This window comes from Anneissia japonica, unplaced genomic scaffold (assembly GCF_011630105.1).
Source record: "Anneissia japonica isolate Jap-2015-1 unplaced genomic scaffold, ASM1163010v1 scaffold310_len583560_cov164, whole genome shotgun sequence".
Taxonomy (NCBI): Eukaryota; Metazoa; Echinodermata; class Crinoidea; order Comatulida; family Comatulidae; genus Anneissia; species Anneissia japonica.
Window position 1 is genome coordinate 110,084 of NW_022695742.1, and position 20,615 is coordinate 130,698.

A 20,615-nucleotide genomic window follows, 5' to 3' on the forward strand; every position below is an offset into this window, starting at 1 on the left:
CTGCTCCATATACATTATAGATTATTATAAACATTGTCTAATTATTGTTGCCTAAGCAGGATTGGGGATAAATGACAACATGTTTATTTCAATATCATCTTTTTCTTATCTAATTTACATACTAATGATTATTAATATTTATTATTATTATTGATGATGATGCTCTTTGTGGAGCTATTAAATATTTACAATAAATTTCATTATTTAAATAATTGCATATAAACTTTGCATGTATATTTATCTTACAGTTAACAAAACATGAAAATATTTATTAAAAATTTACTTTGTTTAAAAATGTCATTAAATAATTCATTGTAGTTTTGAATACAGCCGTAAATTGGCTACTCAATTCAAAGATTTCAGTAGTTAAGTTATTTATTAATGTACATATTTATAACAATGTTCATAACTTTTCATTTATCCAAAGAATTTTAAGTTGTAATTTAATTTTGATTGTGTCTGTTTTATTTTATTTATTCCTTTCTCTTCCAACTACTGACTGCATGACCTACTATACTGCTGACAAGGTGGGAATGATGTTCTATCACCCAAGTCTCATAGTTTTAAGAAATAGAGTTTTTTTATCGTGTTAATATTTAAACATTAAATAAAGACTATTTTTTGGGACTGGGGTTTCCATTGTATTTAGCAGAACTTTGGTCTCTAATTATAATAATAAAGATGAATGAAATTTTTGGTAATTTTGGACCACAGAAAGTGGTCTTTAATTGGATGTGATCTTTAATTGGAGGGGTCTTTAGTTAGAGGGAGACCTGAATTACATAAAATTCCATGTCTTTGACATAATTGTACTTAAGATGATCTACAGTCCTTTCTCTTCCCATCTCACAGGATCGAGTGTATGTACAACAAAATGGTGTTGACAACGTTTACAATCAAGGCCTAAAAATATTCCGTACTCAGGTAGTCCGTCATGGTAACATTCGGGAACATCTCCGCCAGACACTCCTAGAGCTTGTGATGAAGGAAAGGCGTGGAGAGGTTGTGGATAGGTTAGTTATTAACACGTACCAATATTTTTTCATGTATTTTATTGTCTCATGTTACTGGATTAAATTATTGGTGCTCAAACCAAGATATTAGACAACATTAAACTTACCATAGAAGTTATATTATGATGTATAGTTAAGTAATTTTATTTGTTGTGGTAAATCTGGTGTTTTCGTGTCAGCAGCCGATATTTTTTCATGATGGTGGGTTTTCTTCTACGCCAATAAATAACTTTTATTTTAGGTCATCGTTATTGTTGAGTGGTGGATTCACACACACAAAAAAAATGTTGCCTAAGGAATGTTTCTATCTTTTATAATATTGAGTTGGCTTTCTCGCATCAGGCATATCTATCCCACACTCATCTGATGTCCACTAAAATATAAACAAACATGTTGTTATTGCTGTGATTGGCTGTTTTACAGTACAGTATAGCCATTTCCTCAGTTTTTTTTTAGATACATGCTGACAGTAAAGTGGGTTTACTCCAGAGGCCCTGCCCAGACTAGTAAATTTTATTTGACAAAACATGTGACATACCTAAATATGGTCATGATTACATATGACCATATATAGGCACATTATGACTATATATGGGCATACAACAGTTTTTTTTTTTCAAGAAAATTTGATAGTCTAGACAGAGCTCAAGCTTGCTGTATCATGTACTTGAATGCACTATGTGGTAATGTCACCTATAATGTGGAAGTATTTAGTTGTAATACTTAATAGCAGTAAGGTTTCGCATGAATGATTATGATGAGGTCAAGCCTTAAGCTGGTCACATTTGTTGTGACCTTGTGAGCTTGGGTGTCTACCTTTGGCTCTGTTCGCCTTCAAGTGTATACAGTACATGCCTGGTACAGTTGGTGGATCTGAGTTATTTGAAATAAAAATTAATCCGTGCTTAAGGGACGTTTCGCTAAGCCCTACCTCTTGGATATTGTTTCTTAGGTCCCTGGAACAACAGCGTAAATGTACGTAAACGTGTGTGTTTGTGGGAGAGCATGTGTGTGTTTGTAGGACGTGCGTGTTTTACTGGCCCTGTTTTGATTAGTCAAATATTAAGTGTGATCGACACTCCGGAAAAGTCCATTATTATGCACAAGATACCCCTTAAGGAGTGCAGCATTGATTGATTTTGTATCCAAAACTTGACGTGTCTTGCTATACCTGTATTTGCTGGCTCTCTTGCAAGAATTCATTTGACTATCATTTGACTTACAAATTTATACGCAAGTGGGTGGTATTCGGATTTCGTTTAATATTATCTGAGATTGAGAGAGGTCTTATTGGCTGTACAATGTCTGAACTGAAGATAAAAGGTTACTCTAAAGATAAATATATTACTATAAATTTGTATCTGAAATAACCAGAGTATCGTAGTGCATAACATGAGGCATTTTTGAAAGACAGTGAATTTTTTGCAATTATTTTGTTGTTACAAAATTAGGAAATAATTAGTTAATTAGTTTAATTAACTGTCTACTGTAGGAAAGGGGTTCTTTCCGTGGATTACAGTACTGCATAAGCTATTGATTATTAATAACCGGCCAGACATGGTACTACGTTTTACCTGGTGCTAACCATGAAAAATCAAAATTTGAGCACTCTATGAAATTTTACATTAACAATTTTTAGTAGCATGATAATAGCAAACAGTGCTCAGGTCACTCAAAAGAAAATGACACGTGAAACTAATAATAACCTAAAACTAGCTTGTCCAACATGCATACTGTAGACATCGCCAGAAAGTATGTCACTGCACCTTGGGCCAGAAATTTATGTGTAAAAGTAAGGTAAAAGCAGGCCAGTACACAACTTAGTAATGATAGTTTCTATCTAGTAATGAATTGAAGTTCTCAAGAAATTGACAATGAACTAAGCACTCATATCTCATACGCTGGCTAAAACATATGACCTGTCACCTCATGAATTTGCGGGCCTGGAGTTTGTCACCAGCACAGAATGCTTTTGTGCTGGCATATAATATAATTCTTTATACCTTGTTTAGTGAACCCGCCGAACGTAAATATTGATGATTTCTAATAAAATTTAAATTTAATTTTTGGTCAATTAGCTAGCACACTCGCCGCCACAAAAAATGGAATGTTTAGGGAAAAAAAATTTTTAACAAATTTTTATTATGCCCTCCGCTGCAGTGAATTCTCCAAAGATAAGATACCTGTATATTTCTTTCTTTAAATTACATAAATTTGAAGCATTTAACCATCCCATTTTACATTCAATAATAAAATTTTATTTTTATTTTCTCCTCCATCTGGATGTTTTGGTAAAACTATTTGCGAAATAGGAAAACAAAATTTTATTTTTATTCCGCCCTCCTCCGATGATATTAAAAAAAATAAGTATGCGAAACAAGGAATAAAAAAAGTCTCGCCTTAACAGAGGTAGTTTGTAACTTTCACCTTATGACGTCTTAAATAAAGGCAAAAAGGTACCTGGCAATGAAGTAACGTAAAATCTGAATGATGTGTTTAATTGGTTCCTAGGATAATTTTCTATGTCTATGTAGTATAAATTTATGTGTGTGTGTGTTTTTTATCTTAAATTATTCTGGGTACATATGTTAATTATTTATTTCTTATGTTCTGTGTTGCTGTGCCTCAAAGTAAAGCTTGTTTGTGTCAATGGCACATAGTAAATGGTTGTTGAACTTTACTATTTTTCATGATAGAGCTCCATACCATTTCAAATTTATAGGCTAAAACTTACAGTGATGGATTTGTTATTCTTTTGCAGTATGTTCTGACATAAACGTAAAAGGCATTAGTTTAACGTTGTGCTCTTAATCCCACACTACAGTCGGGTCATAGGAAGTAGTACTGTCTACAGTTTATACCAGGATATACTATAAATGCAATAAAACTAATCTTTATAAACTGTGGTGAATGTTTCTGAATTTTACGAGACATTCACACTTGGCAAACTTTTAGTTTAGTAATTTACTGTTTTTCCAATTGCTAACGTGACAGCTGACTTCATGTCCGAGTCTTTGACCCTTAAGCCTGATATGTTGTACAGTGGCATATCTAGAAGTCTTGGAATGGTAGGAGCGTGAAGGTAAAGTGGGGGCCTCGATGATAAAGTTAGGGGTGCTAGATCGCAAAATAGGGTGATTTTAAGTTTTTGAGTATGAAGTTTAAGCTTTGAACATTTTCAATGAGGGTGCTGAGTGGGGAAGCAACTTTTATTTTTTGGGAGGGGTGGTGTGCGCCACCCACACACACCCTAAATACCCCACTTATATTGTATCTTGGCAAGTTACAATTACCATACCACAATATTAATAACCCTTGGCTACTAACCTGAATAGGAAGTACATAATACTGTATATGAAATAAGAAACTGTAGGCCCTACTTTCATTTGCACAATCAAATCATTTTATTTTTTTTGGATTTTGCCATCTGGATCCAATAATACTTTAATTATTTTAAAAAATTAGAGCACTTTCTTTAGTACAGTATAGGTACCAGTTCCTAAAAAGGACAGATTTAAGACAAATTTTTAAAATTACACATGGATGATATTACAAAAATCTAAATCTCTTCCGTGCAGAATTCAGCATGAGTCTTGCCTGAAGGTACTCCCCTTTGTACCATGACTTTGCAGGTTCTGCGGAGTCTGAGCAAAAGTCGTAGCCAAGGTTTTTAGCTGTTAATATCTGGCAGGAAATTTGGTTATGTTTAAGTGGTCACCCATAGGAATATGTTGTGAATTGCACAGGTATCCCATTGCTAGTTGATTTGCTGTTTGAGCTGATTGATAGGTTCCTTCTTAAGTCTGCCAACTGGTGTCAAAATCTGTAAATTATGTTAAGAATGGCAACTACAGTTATCCTTGACAGGTTTGACTTGGTGCTGAACTAGGTCGATTCTTGTCAACATGGCTAGCAGCCTGCCTTTAAACAAAATTGTCAAATCATGATTTAATACAATTCATAGTAAATTAAATACATAGTTTAAATGAATGGCCATAGTTGATTATAAAGTATAATTATAGGCTTTTAGAAAAAGGCTTTTGGTTTCTGTTCAAGTATAAGTTCAGTGTCTACATTAGCTATCGTATTGTTTTACAGAAGTGGAGCTGAATTACAAACATACAAAATTTAAAGTCAAATGATCTCAGTTATAAATGATTAATTTTTCTCAATGGAAAAACCTTCAAATATGTACAGAAAAAAAATATCATTGTTAATAATTGACGAACTATCACTCCAATTATATTATTGGATGATTGTTTCCAAAAAAACAACACTGCTGTTGAAAGTTACGCATGGTTTGATAGTCAATGGTGTTGAAATAAGGGGAAAGACTCCCCAAAAATTTGATTTAAAAAATGTATAATTTTATTTTAAATATATTTAATTGATTTGATGATTTTCATTGAAATACCATACAGATCGAAAACAATCACTTCACTGTATAACAAAATACTGAAAATTGATTCTCAGCCAATTCATGCAAAAGAATACAGGAACTGTAAAATTTAAATGTGTTCCTAGAATTTATAAGACATGTTTTTCTTGTCTAATTTTCAATTTAAAGCTAATTTAACTCACTTCATTACATTGCATAAACAATTCAGATGGTGAATTCAATTGTTCAAGATTTTTGTATTTCATCACAGGTCTTAAACTGAAATGTTTATAACCAAATTAAAGCCTCTTGAGTAAGTAATATTTTAATTAAAATTAAAATGTTAGTTTTAATTTAAGTATACTAAAAAAATCCTCCAGCATGCTTTACAAATGAAGGACAGGGAAAGAATGAAAGGGGGAAACCCTGTAAAACCTTTACAACCCAGATATAACCACTTGAAAGCAGAATTACTACTACTGTACTACTGTATAAAAAAAGATTTTTAAAACAAACCCAGTATTCACTCTCAGATTTCACTAATCAACTAAAGCGAATTTATTTAACTGTTGTGTACTTTAAACAATTCTATTATTTAAAAACCAAATTGTCATTGAATATTTAGGGTATTGGTACAGATACTTGTGCTTGCAATGTGCTTGGTGTCTTGGGCTTGAAAACAATGTTGCATTGTACTGTATACAGTAGTATTACTATACTGTAAGTCATCGGGTGTTGTACTGTACCTATCACCGCCCACGTCGGTTCTATCAAGGATTTTGGAAATGGTGAATCAAAATACATTGTCTGGACTGCCAAGAAATACAGATTCTCAAACAGGGATTTATTAATTTTTTTGCAATTTTAAATGTCATCCATGGAAGGTTGTTCTACAGCTTTATTTGTCTACAGTATCATAATGATCATTTTGTGATGGTGAAATTTATTGAGGATTGTTTCATTGGAACATTTTAATTATTAGTTGTAGTACATAGAAATTGTACAGTATTTAATGATCTATTAATATTAATTAGATTGAATAAAAAATGAAAATTATTAGAATTTATAATAATTAATACTCATCTGGTTCTGTTGGTATATGTACAATACATGATATAATAATAACTGTTGGGGTGGTTTAAGCACATCACACATACTGTACCTGGCCAGGCCATGCTCTGTTGATATAGGTGAATGGAATGCCCTCTAAGGAGATGATATTCAACAGATCTAAGTGAATTTAATAGTATGAGAATATGGTACAACCATGTACAGAATATTGTCATCATTATCATATTATTATCATTATCATCTCAGTTTATCATGTATTAATATCCACATCATGCTGTAGCTGTAATATTCATTTGATATTGTTAAGCAAGATGATATTCTTTTAGTGTACTGTATACTGTACTACTTGGGATCTAAAAGGTTTATTTGCATTAACTGGATGTAGAGTAGTACATGTCAGCTTACCATGTTACTACTTACTAAATGAATCTGAAAATTATTTATGGAATCTGAGTCTCTTCAAGGATATTAGAGCAAATGTTATTGTTAATGCACCATGCTGTGACATACGGGAATCAACGTCTTGCGATAGAGTTTTCAAAATTACACAGTACTGTAAAAATAACCAGCCTTTAGCTATAGATAGTTTAGTTAGTTTTCTAAAATTTCAGTTTAAAACCATGAAAAAATAGCATGCTGTAACATTTTCATCCAATATGTTTAAACAGAGTCTTCTTTTGCATAGTTTATAAACTATAATCTCCTGTGTTAATATTTAAATAGCGCTCATATTTGCACTTGAGGGCAAATGTTTCCTAGACTATTTTTAGTATTTGAAAATACCTTCCTGTTCTGCTGACATCTGTATCCCGATATAGATGTAATCTAGACCTAATGTAAGACCAACTGTCTGGCAAGGTTTAGTGCTCAAGCCAAATTCTAGCTAATAATAATATCCCAATAGAGACTTTTGTGTGTTTAAGGCTGTTGATTAGGTTTAGTATTGATGGAGAACACATTTGCAGCACCGAAATTAGCAAGGGCTAATTACTGCTTTGATATCTGTATGTTGCATTGTTTTACTGAATTAGTTTTCATTATTAATTCAATTATGTTAAAACAAGCTCAAATTGTTGTTAGTTCTTGAGCGAATTACATGGACTTGCAATGATTTGCTGACTGTATGATACTCTGGGCAAGATGTCATAAATATGAGAAGTTGTTTGTTGTATTAAAAGCATACAGTACCTAATTTATTCCAACTTTACTGTTTGCAATATATTAAAAATGCAATAGAATTCATTCATTAGTACTTGAAATGTTGAAAATAGGACTAAGTAGCTGTAATATTTTAAAAACAATTATAAACTGTGTAAAAAAGTTCATACAGTGTATGCACCACAAACTGTAAATAATAGCATTTCACTTAAACATATTTATGAAAAGCAAAGTTTTAATATTCAGGACATTTTCATAATTGCAGGTGTCCCTCCAATGAAAACCCACCTCTTATTAAAGACCACTTTTCTTCAGCTTTTTATAAACAAATACCTCTTATTTTTATGATATTTTTTTTCTAAAACCAAAGCTACTAAAGGCCATGGAAATACTTGTTCCCAAAAGTGGTCTTTACTTGTAGTTAACGAAATCCTAAATTGCTAATAGTGTATTATTTTTAAAAACAAGTGGATAAAAGTATCTTATCATTTTGTTTTGACCTGTACAAGTCAGTCAATTAATTATTCTATCAATCAGTCAGTGGGCCTTCCCACTAAGCCCCGCCCCCCGGGATATTGTTGCTAAGGTCCCACAAGACGACAGTGTTGAAACATGCGTGAGCATGTGTGTTTGTGGGGCAACACGTATTTGAGACGTGTGAGTATTCATAGCGCTGTTCTGATTGGTTAGTTGTTAAGTTTTACTGTATTGACACTCCGGAAAGGTGTACAGTAGAACCCAACCCCTCATTTACGTACGGCACGTTCCCAGAGCCGTTCGTAAATGCAGGTATTCGTAAAATCGGGGTTGACCCAAATTCCTATATATTTGCACTGGTACTACTTACACTGGCATAAACTAGGCCTACAGGCCTACGCAGCTAGGTCTGAGGGGGCCTAGGCCTACAGTAGGCAGCTTCTAAGCATTCTGATCCCACTCTAGGCCCTGCACAAATTTGTTTTTATCGGACATTTTTACCTTCTTAAATACCTAGATTGTGGATTTTACTCCAACACAACTTCCATAGATACTTGTTTATTATATTGATCATTCAATAAAACAATCAAGCACTATGTTGAATTTTAAAGCTTAAAACGATGTTTGAAAGAGAAGTAAAATTTGTCGCATGCACATGTATGAAGCCATAAAAAACACTGACTTTGAAGAGGCCCGTTAGAGGGCCTCTTTCACTTGAGAATTACATAGTACTGTATAGTATGGTATGTTGTGTTGTATGCATGCTAATAACAGTTACAATTCGAGCGGATTTTTTTTTTTTTTTAAATCTTTCACTTAAATTTTTATGATGTCATCACCTTTATTTTACGTTCGTAAAATCGGGAATTCGTTAAATCAGGGTTCGTAAATGAGGGTTTCTACTGTATTATATTCTCTTTATTGACTCTAAATAATCAAAATTTAATTAACCACTTTAATCAACAACGCATCCACCGGTCGGTAACTCTGTTGGCCAACCAATCACTTGCTGCTCTGTGCTATTGCTTGACGCTGCGACGCCCTCTTCTGATTGTCGGAGCAATCTGAGCGGATTGTCGCTGAAAATTATCTGTACCATTGCGTGCTCCTCATCGCATGGCTATCACCATTGCATCGGTTGACATCCGTCCATGTAGTGTTTGGTCTGCCTTGCAATTCATCCCTAGTAGGCATATCTGTCAAGGCTTGATGTAGCGCCTCAGAGAAAATTTATTTTGTTTTTTGGTTCTGCTAATTACTCAGATGTGCTTTATTTATTTTATTATATTGATATATCAATATAAACAGCAAATCTTGAATTTGATTATTGTTTTCTGATATTGCAGGGGAGCTGTTCGTAATGCATGCCAGATGTTAATGATGCTAGGTATTGAATCAAGAACTGTTTATGAAGAGGACTTTGAGAAGCCATTCTTGCAGCAGTCAGCAGAGTTTTATAGGGTAGTTAGTAATTGACTTACTTCCATACTAGTTTGTACTCTAGAGGGCAATGTTGTCCTTTAATAGACTTTTTGGATTTTGTGGATGCTGGTGTCAACAATGGTATATATTATTATGATGTTGCACCTGAAATGAGCTTTGCATTACAAAAGTTGGGACTGATATTACACTAGTAATTTTGTTGGGGATTTATTCATGGATTCTCTTATGTTTTTGGCTCCCATTTATGGGCTGGATGTAATTTCTAGCCATTGTACTCTTACTTGTGCTGCTTTCAATGCTTCTTTATAGACTATATTGTGGCTTGATCAGTATATTTTCTTTCAATTTCTTAGAATGAAAGCCAGAATTTTCTAGCGGAGAACAGTGCGTCTGTGTACATCAAGAAAGTAGAAGCAAGGATCAATGAAGAGGCAGAGAGGGCGTCCCACTACCTAGACAAGTCAACGGAGGTGCACATTGTAGGCGTGCTGGAGGAGGAGCTAATTAGTAAACATATGAAAACAATTGTTGAGGTACATTGCTTAATCAGTTTTTTTGAGTACTTGAAAAATTATTATGCGTTTTAGTTGCAATAGTATTTATTAGAACAGATCACAAATTACAACCCCAGAATCCCCCACTGTCATGTAAGTTATGCTGACTTCTGTGTTTCAATTTAGATGGAAAATTCTGGAGCTGTTCATATGCTCAAGAACAATAAGAAAGAAGGTACAGTATATTTTTGTTTATGCAAAATCAACATAGGTAATTTATCTAGTGAAAACTAATTGTGTGTGAGTGTAATCTCTTTGAGGCTTCAGTTGAGTTGTTTTGGTTGAGAGGCAAGTCCAGGAGCAGATTGCCATGAAACTGTCCGAAACATCTAGTTATTTACTGGTCAATAATATCCAGCTTCATTGCATAGAATGCAGTCAACAAAGTGTGCCTGGATTATCTATTCAGTAAAATAATTCTTCTTTTCCACTTCAGATTTAGCTTGTATGTACAAGTTGTTCAAGCGAGTGAAAGATGGTCTTAAGACAATGTGCGAATGTGTGAGTGGTTACCTACGAGAGCAAGGCAAAGTACTTGTCCAAGAAGAGGACGGAGGCAAGAACCCGGTCCAATATGTCAAGGTACAAAATCAGTTAGTCTTCCTATATAGCAGTGTTCATTATATAAAAAAAAACAGAAACAAATTTTTTGAATTATCTCCAAACAATCCTCATATTGATCTTCTTGTTATTTCTCCAGACATCATTTCTGTTCTTCACTCAAAATCTCCATATTGTTTATGCACAGTTAACAAAAACAAATGGACGACATAAATTATGTTGCTACTTTCTTTATTTGAAAATGAAGTACAGGTCTCCCTATAATTAAATATCCCTCCAATAACATACTACTTTTCTGTGGTCCCAACTTACCAAATGCCTTTTATCTTTATTATTCTAAAGACCATGGAAACCGCAGTCCCAAAAGTGATCTTTAATTGGAGGGAGACCTGTACCTATAGTAATATATTCTCTACTTCTGTTTATAATTTTACTCCTTACCAGTATTTTTTTTAAATTCTTTTAACAATTTAGCTTTAATTGGTTTTATGCTGTAGTTGGTTTTTTTTTTGTTTTTTTTTGTTAATTATTTTTCACTGTTATTCCCTTGCTTCTTCCAGGATTTACTTGACCTCAAAGACAGATTTGACGAGTTCCTTCATGAATCGTTTGGAGATGACAAGATCTTCAAGCAAACCATCTCAGGAGATTTTGAATACTTTCTCAATCTAAATCCAAAGTCGCCCGAGTATCTATCCCTCTTTATTGATGATAAACTCAAGAAGGGAGTTAAAGGGGTAAGTAACACAAGACATTGATAAACATTCTTATTTAAAGACCATTTTATTAAATTGTTGTTACATCTTTATGCAGTTATTCCTATTTGTATTATAGTTAATACAGTATCATTTGTACATGAGGCTTGCCATCTCAAAACCAGCGTACTGTCGCTAAATGTTAAACTACATAATGAGCATAAGAATGTGACAGTATTGTTTACTTTAGGACGAAGAAGCCATAATATACTCATAACTTTGGCAATAGTAAGTGGATTCCAGTAAATGACCTATCATTTTAAAGATTATAATGTGGAGAATATGAATATATTAAAAAGTTAATTTTCTTGTTTTTTTTTCACTGATGCTGGTTTTGGCATGGCAACCCTGATATATAATGGGTTTTCATTGTATTATTATTATTTCAATAAGATTTATATAACTAAGTTGTTTTGGATAAGTAATAATTATTCGCTTATACCAACAAGGATTAACAGGACCCGTAGCATTGGAGGGTGGGGTTTCAGGGGCGGATCCAGAGATGTCCAAAAGGGGGGGCCCGAAAGGGGGGCCGATCGAGACAACACTGGAATAGGAGGTCCGGGGGCATGCCCCCGCGAATTTCTGTGTTTTAGACGCCCGAAAATAACATTTGAGGCCTTCTGGGCTGTCGTTTTTTCTTTCTCTTTTTTTCTTTTTTTTTTTTTCTTTTTTTTACCTCCCAAAAGGGTGGGCCGGGCCGCCCCCCCCCCCTAAATAAAGGGGGTTACGACATACTGCCCAAAAACTGGAGAAGGTCCACATTTAAAAACGAAAAATTAATATCTGTAGATATATTTACAATGTTCTCCAGAGTATTGGAGATCATATAAGCCAAAGGGTCAACTTTCCACTGAAGTGAACCTCCCACAAATTAAGTCATGCTACAGGCCTGTTAAATAATGATGTTCATGTACTTTACAGCTTACAGAACAGGAGGTAGAGGCAATTCTAGACAAGACAATGGTTCTCTTCCGATTCCTACAAGAAAAGGATGTCTTTGAACGGTACTATAAACAGCATCTAGCTAAACGACTTCTACTCAACAAAAGCGTATCTGACGATTCAGAGAAAAATATGATCTCAAAATTAAAGGTAAACAAACCTTACTTTGTAATGTGTGCTTGGTGTTTGGTAGATTTGAGTGGTAGTGCTCTGCTAACTGAATACCCTCGTCCTCTGTCAAATGTTATGTAATAAATACCCACTTGCCTATATATGGGTATCTGAATACCCTTCTCCATCAAATATTATGTAATAAATACCCATTTGCACATATATGGGTATGATATTAACATCGTCAGGCCCATATATGATGATTGTTTATTGTTGTTCTTTGTTTTGTGAGTATTGTTTTGATTCAGCTTACCTTTTTGTTAGTTTGAAGGAATTCAGTGCAATGCTGCAATGTCAAATTTTATTGTTTTAATAATAAACCATAATGAGTGAATGAATAATATGACATGCCCATGAGGCATGTTGTGACGAAATGGTTAAGTTGTCGCACAGGACAGTATTGAGTAAATGAACTTTAAAATATGGGAGCTCAAAGAATTTTTCTATAGATCGACAGTTTAATGTCTTATTAATCATGTCCCAAAGTATTAGTTCTGGGAGTGGTCAATAAATTGTTTATTCAATGTTATTTTGATAGTTCATTCTATTAAACAATGTATGCACAAATAACTTTGAAAGGCAATAATACCAAAATCATGTTTATCTTGACTCTAACAGTCCTGTACTTTCACTTTCCAATAATTTAAGCTTGAAATGTCCAATTTCAATGGATGACCCTTCATTTTAAAGATCACATAATCTATTCAGGTATCTGAAAATACCAGTAACTTGAATTTCAATTTTTGCTACAACTTAGCCATCTTGCCACAACATGTCTCGTATGTGTACACAAATTTGTCACATATTTTGATAATGCGAATACAGCTTAAGGGAGTCGAGCATGTGATCCCAGACGCTATTATAATCGAGCATAATTCGTAAGAACTATGTCAATTTGATTGCACTTTTCAGACTGAGTGTGGCTGCCAGTTCACTTCAAAACTCGAAGGCATGTTTAAAGATATGACAGTTTCAAACACATTCATGGAAGACTTTAGACAGCACGTCCAAAACAGTGGGGTAAGAGACGAGCAGAAAACAGTGAAGCATGCTACCAAGTGCAAAAATTGATAATCGATATGTTACAATATAAAATTATTGTCAACTTAATAAAACCTTGATTATAAATTATATTAAACACTTGCATAACAAATTTCTAGGATATATGTATTGAAGAATAAATAGGATGAAGGAACAATTTGACCAAAATTTGTGTTTGATTTTTAATTACCTGTTTCACAACAGTAGTAAAAATTATTGTTAAGTTTTCGATCACATGATGGGATTTGAATGACATCATAACCATTAATTTGATCATTACCAACCAATTTTGTAGGTTTTAGATCACAGAGATGATTCAAAACTTCATGATAGACATCAAATTATTTCTGCCAATTCTCAAATTGTCTTCTAATTATAAGCCAAAATTAAAGCAATTACAAATTCATTATACATCCAACAGAAGTACACTCGTTACTTATACCCTACCAACTAAGTCTCTTTATAATGCTTAGGAAGTGGAGTTGTTTATTAGTCGTTAGAAAAAATATCCTTTGGTTTCAATAAGACTTGAATTCAGAACCCTATTTTTGGAGGCAAGCATCTTAACCACCAACCTGCAGCTCACTGGTGTTTAATTTTAATCATGTCAGGATTTGTGTGATGCATATTCCAATGATCAGAGATTTTTTTGTGGTTTCATTGGTTGCGGTTTGTGCTTGGCCATGAAGTCGGGGGTTCAAACGCTGTCCGTTGCATGTGTAACTACTTTAAGCATTTTATCTATTGCTTGTTTCCCTTTGACAAGTATAAATAGGTATACATGCTAAATGTAGGTAATGTATTGATTGACAAGTATATTTGTGCAGTTTATAGATTCGTCATCTCAAACATGATCATCATCATCTCTGCTACCATCCATAATGATAATTATTGTAATCACTGATGTCGTCATCGTCGTCATCATCATTGTTATAATTATTTCATCATCATCATCGTCATTATCATCATGCATTTCAGAATTTTTAAAAAGACACCAGACAAATGCACGTTTTTTTCTGCACTTAATTGAACACCAGTTAGAAAAATCCAGTTGACTTAAAGAGTTAATTTTTGCAATAAGTAAATGTAAGATTATTTTTTGTCAATTGCTATCTCAATCATACAGCTGATAACCATTACTCTATGCACAGACCATTTTTTTTGTTTTTGTTTGTTTTTTAAAATTTTATGTTTTGAGGAGTGTACATACATCAAAATAAAGTCTTCCTCGTCTCTTGTGTGATAGTCCGTAAACGTTTTGGAAATCCATAAATACTTTTATAGACGTAAAATTGGTTGTGATTAAAAAACAAATTGTTGAGTATTAAAATTACATACTATATACGAGTTTAATATCCCAATTAGGACTTACAGGAAATGCTTTACTAAATATAGTTCACAGTGCTTTCATTTCTGTCTTCATTTTGGTTCCAGCTGAACCTGTCCGGTGTTGATTTAACAGTACGTGTATTGACGACAGGTTTCTGGCCCACGCAGTCGGCTCCACAGTGCAATGTACCGACGCAACCTAGATATGCATTTGATCACTTCAAAAGGTAAGTAGTTTGGAATGATGCTTCATGATAGATGTTTAAAAAAAGAAGTGAATTCTGTGATAAAATTTATGGAGGAACATGAATTCATTACATATACTATGCTAGGACAGACGGACGATTCCATTTATATTTTGAAGATAAGTTCCGCTAAAGAAAACTTCAGCGCTAGCGGTATCTCACTCATAGGCTACGAAAATCACTGCAGATTTGTGTGATTTTTAAAATTTAGTTCTGTGACTATAAGGTTATACAGGTTAATTAAAATTTGAATTTTGTTTTTCTTTGCTTTTGTATGTTATTAAACTAATAAATGATTAACACGCAAAAAATAATTTTGTTTATATGATAGTTTTATATCTTAACCCATATCATGTTTCCTTTCCACCTCCAACCTTTCAGATTTTACCTTACCAAGCATACAGGTAGACAGATCTCCCTCCAAGCGGCGCTAGGCTCAGCAGATTTGCATGCAGTCTTCTATGGTTCCAAGAAGGAAACCACTACAAAACCCGAGCCTAGGAAACATATACTGCAAGTGTCCACATACCAAATGTGTGTCCTGATGCTATTCAACACAAAGGAAAACTGGACTTATGAAGAAGTGAAACAGGAAACCGATATACCGGAAAAGGACCTTGTGAGGGCGCTGCAATCACTTGCTCTGGGCAAGCCAGCTCAGAGGATTTTGAGCAAGGAACCCAAGTCCAGAGAAATTGGTAAGAAAATTCAAAAAATATGTTGATAATTGTTTTATAGTTAGACTGTTTGTGATTGAATTGGTAAAACCTTCAATCATTAATTTTAACAGTTTTTTGCTTAATTCAAATATAAGCAAGTTTAGCTATCAATTTTAAATGAAACTAAAGTCCAAACAAATTCAGTTTTTTTTTTTTTTGCCATTTTCTCTGTTATTGGGCAAGCAAACTTTTTTTAATTACATACAGAGTAATTGAGTTATTCAATTATTAAATTATAAAAAAAAACAAACATAGTATATTTTTAATTTACTTTAAGTGTTGATACTAATTTTTAAAATTTGTTTGCTTTTCAGAGGGGGATCATATCTTTTCCATCAATGATACATTCACGTCCAAGTTGTTCCGAGTCAAAATTCAAACAGGTAAATCCTATTTGTTTGTTACGTTTAATATCTGATCCATGCGAACGTTTAATGTTGTTATGATGTGGGAGCTGTGTGTGTATTATAAAGATATTACTTTTTTCCAGGTAATTTCAGGGAGATGCTTTAAGACTTACTATAAATATTCAATTCTAATATTTCTATTAATATTATTTTTATTGTTATTAAATTATTATTATTTTTTACTTCCTTTTCACATCCAACAGCAAGCAAACTTGCCACTTATAAACTAAGGCTACATTCAGACTTGGAGATAAGTCAGGCTTACGTTAAGCTATTCAGACTAGCTGGATTAGCCAGCCAAGTTAAATTTGCATATTCATGAACCGGAACCAGGAAAAGTGTTTTCAAAAAATTGTGCGCGAGACGTACGTTCGCTCACAGCAATTGTAAATTAATGCCGATTGGTCAATCTTTTATCTGAGGTCAACTCGGGGACCCCCTCCCCCACAGCGATTAAAGCCTGGCGCAGAAAAGTTAAACCGGGTGGCACGCCAGGCCTAGTTACTTTAGAAACAATGCCCCAGCTTGAGATAAGCCACCTAGTTCAGACTGGAAGCTGCCAGGTTTATCCACCTAGTCTGAACTAGGCCTAGGGCTAAGTCTCTTTTATGAGGCATAGGGAGTAGTTGTTTTAGTTGTGAGAAAAAAACCCAGGACCCTGGGACTGGAAAGCAAGCATCTTAACCACCAATTCTACACCTCCAATATTATTATTTATTCCATTAACGAAATTATCAAGATCAGTCGTTCAGTTGTTAACGTTTTGTTTTACTTGTTTATTTTAGTCGCTGCCAAAGGGGAATCTGAACCAGAGAGAAAGGAGACAAGGTCACGAGTCGATGAAGACAGAAAGCATGAATATCCTTTATTTACCATGTTATAAATTGCAGTGAAAATTTTTGTTGTTTGTTTGTTTGTTGTATGCCATTTTATTCACAAACACATTTTGTATCTGAATATAGCACTCCATTAAAGTGGTGAAGTGGTCACCAGATCTTCAAAATGATTAACATTTTTATATACCTATCTGATAGTTTCCTATTATTACCATTGTCAAAAATAGTTAAATTCCTTAATTCAAAGACTTACGATTGAAGCTGCAATTGTACGGATAATGAAGTCAAGAAAACGACGACAACACAACATCCTAGTATCAGAAGTGACAGAGCAACTGAAGTCTAGATTTCTTCCGAGCCCAGTAGTTATAAAGAAGAGGATAGAGAGCTTGATAGAAAGAGAATACCTAGCTAGGACACCCGAGGACAGGTAAGTCACATGTATACACTAGAACTCCCAATAAAGGGTCATTCTCGGGACCAAATAATGTGTCCTCTTAATCACGTTACCTGAATGGGGGTTGGCCCCCCAATTTGCAGCCAAAATAGTGTGCCCATAATAGGGCCCTGCTGTATTGAAAATAATGGTATATAGGATGGGATTTTCATTGCTTAAAACTGTTATAGAAGTTGTAAATTGTAAATTTAATTACCAGTGGCGGATCCAGGAATCAAAACTAGAGAGCGCAGAAAATCAGTTTTACAGATGAAGCGTCGATATTACCACACCCCTACCAAGCTGGCTGCCCCCCCCCCCACTGCTTAAATTCGCCTATGAATACCATACATGCAACTGATTAAGTTATGCCCTTAATGGAAAGATTCAAGGAATTTACCAAATTAGCCTCCAAACTGACAAAGCAACCAAATATAGGAGTGGTTGGTGCAATTCTGTTTCTCAGTGTTGCAGGTTTGGTTTTGTCTTTTCATATACAAACTAAATTTTATTTACATACTATTTTTAAATTCATTTTCAGAAAAATCTACACTTATGTAGCTTAAGGAATCGTGGACGTCATTTTACATGGAATTCCTTCAGTCTGAAACCAATCTTTAAAATGGATTTACTACGATTCAAGAGTAAATGATGCTTTAGTAGAAGAAACTCATTTATAGAATCATTGGGTTGTTTGATGATTTAATCAAACAGTTTCAAAAGGCATTAACATAACATACTGGAGAATGATACATGTGTACAGTGTATTTTATTCTATTAAGCATCTTTTTTGTATTCCAAGATTACAGAGTTTTGATTGGTTAATTAATGTGTTGATGCTGTCAGTAACTATAAAAGGTTGTAGTACCTGTCAGTGATGCTAACTTTGTTGCCATGGGAAGACTTTAGCAACAATGGGGAAGTGTCTGAAACAGGCTTAACAAGATGAGTATGAATTTGAAAAGGAGTGAATAGGCTTGAGGTAGCTTTGTGCAGAAAATCAAGCAATTTGGTTTTTAAGCCCAGCTACAACTTTGGGACACATGAAGTTGATGGCCATTAGGTCTAAATATCAAAACGTGGAGGTTGATGATACAGCATGTAGATATAAAGAAATTAATAAGTTAGCACAAGATCCATTCGTAAACCAAGTATGACGACGATATCTTAATTTGGAATGGAACGCGACATAGAATTGCACATCAGTTAGATTCTTCTATTCTAACACAGTGGTTTAAATCATGCCAATAATGCATACAGTAGATGAAATGCTAATATATTCTTCTATGCTGATTATATACCATAGAGGTATAAATAATTCATTAATCTGCCATGAAGCATTCATCATTTGCAAACCTTAATCAAATTCTAGAAAACATTTTGAAACTAATGATTTTAGCAAATGTTATTTTCCACCGTTTGAACCTAAAACATAATTATAATTGGTACTAAATCTATAATAGGCATATAATCACATTCAATTAAAAACCTTTTAGGGGCTTCTCAGAATTTCATGGAACAGTGGATTTTAACATCTGCATCTAGGCATGCATTGTGTAGATAAATCCAATTCCAATCTCTGTGAACACTTGATGCGACGTCATCTGGGCTAGGCCAGTGGAAGTCTGAACGAAGTTGATATTGCATGCATGCCTCATCACATTTCTTTCTTCAGAGAATCGCATCGGCTGATGGTTGTTACCTCAGCCTGACTTAAAAGAACTTCTAAGCTACATAGATAATCACTCACTATAAGACTATTCATGTAATTACTAGCCAGCAGTTACAGTGGTACTAGAGATTTCTGATGGCAGATCCAAGGTCTTTCACAAGGGTCCTCGGCCACACCTTGTTTGCCATAACAACCATTAACTATACTATAATGTTGATTTGACAATAGACATACTGTAATTAGAAACCTGCTTTAACAAAAGGATTTTGTAACTTAAAGTAAGTGGCCTGTGAATCATACAGCATAGAAACACGCTTGAATTTATTCAACTTTCCATACTAGTACAACATTAATAAAGCTGTGTCTACTTCTACTTTTACGTTAAATCAAAAATACACATACTAGTAATATTTTGTTAATTTGTTCTTATCATTTAAACTCAGTAATTAGTTGTTTAATGTGAAATTGGGGATAACAAATTGAATGATACAAATTGACGTGTGTTCCTATCTGTAGGCTAGGCACCCATTTCCACCAGCTTACAGTGTTCAGTAGGTGCTTACCTGTTAGTTCCTTTATTTTCATATGATTATTTTATTCTTTTTATTTATTTTTTTTTCATGATTGAGGTGAATAATTATAAAATTGTTGGATTTAAGCTAGCATCTATACAGGATGAAATTTCTGATTGTATTTGGAAAGATCTGGCTAAAAAAAACATTTACAGTATATTACTTTGCTTGATTATAATCTCTAGACCTTACTGTTGGAAACTACGTAGATAGCGGTTTGATTTATCAAGCAGAACTAAAGCACCCTCAATGCCATATGTTAGTCACATGACAGGGATGCTCTATTGGTTTCTGAGCATTTGCTATTAAATCTTGTGAATAGGTACTGCCTCAAAATTTAAGAGGATTATGTATATACCACTTCAGTAAATAAAAATTAAAATATGTTGAATGCACTTTGCTGTGGTTGTGTGTCAATTTGTTATATATTTATGAAAGTTATTTTATTTTATTTATTACCTGTATTGACAGTTACCTTAATGGTTGCCATTTACTTATTACGCTGACAAAAAACATTAAAAAATATTGAGACATAACAAAAATTATTATTGGTAAAAAATGATAAAAATCATTATTTACTGACACCTGAAAGATTTGAGTGACCAAAGTAAATAGTTATTGAAACTACCGAAAGTGGAATTGATGACGACGCAGAGGTCTCCCTTCAATTAAAGACCACTTTTGGGACCAGCATTTATTTGATTTTAACGTGCCACTGAAATCACAGAAACTTAAGGAATTCCAGTAGAACATGTCAACAGGTGCCAGCACCGCTAAACTGACGTGTTCTCTGTGGTCTTCAGCAACTTTGGTCTCTAATTGTGAACTTAGA

The 20,615-nt window shown here is 33.9% G+C and overlaps 1 protein-coding gene across 2 annotated transcripts in view; it reads left to right on the forward strand.

Annotated features, from left to right (window-relative positions):
• The window catches only part of LOC117101546 (cullin-3-B-like), a 22,037-nt gene extending 1,859 nt beyond the window's left edge, over window positions 1–20,178 (forward strand). The window contains exons 4-17 of one of the 2 annotated variants that reach the window (XM_033241522.1): window positions 853–1,013; window positions 9,444–9,561; window positions 9,894–10,073; window positions 10,221–10,269; window positions 10,531–10,676; window positions 11,216–11,392; window positions 12,335–12,505; window positions 13,439–13,546; window positions 15,002–15,123; window positions 15,523–15,839; window positions 16,175–16,243; window positions 17,053–17,125; window positions 17,357–17,533; window positions 18,081–20,178. In XM_033241522.1, coding sequence (XP_033097413.1) covers window positions 853–1,013; window positions 9,444–9,561; window positions 9,894–10,073; window positions 10,221–10,269; window positions 10,531–10,676; window positions 11,216–11,392; window positions 12,335–12,505; window positions 13,439–13,546; window positions 15,002–15,123; window positions 15,523–15,839; window positions 16,175–16,243; window positions 17,053–17,125; window positions 17,357–17,533; window positions 18,081–18,105 — 1,893 coding nt within the window. In that variant the 3' untranslated portion in view covers window positions 18,106–20,178. The remainder of the gene's footprint in view (window positions 1–852; window positions 1,014–9,443; window positions 9,562–9,893; window positions 10,074–10,220; window positions 10,270–10,530; window positions 10,677–11,215; window positions 11,393–12,334; window positions 12,506–13,438; window positions 13,547–15,001; window positions 15,124–15,522; window positions 15,840–16,174; window positions 16,244–17,052; window positions 17,126–17,356; window positions 17,534–18,080) is intronic. The other variant, XM_033241523.1, reaches the window with a different exon arrangement.
• Window positions 20,179–20,615: the final 437 nt, after the last annotated feature.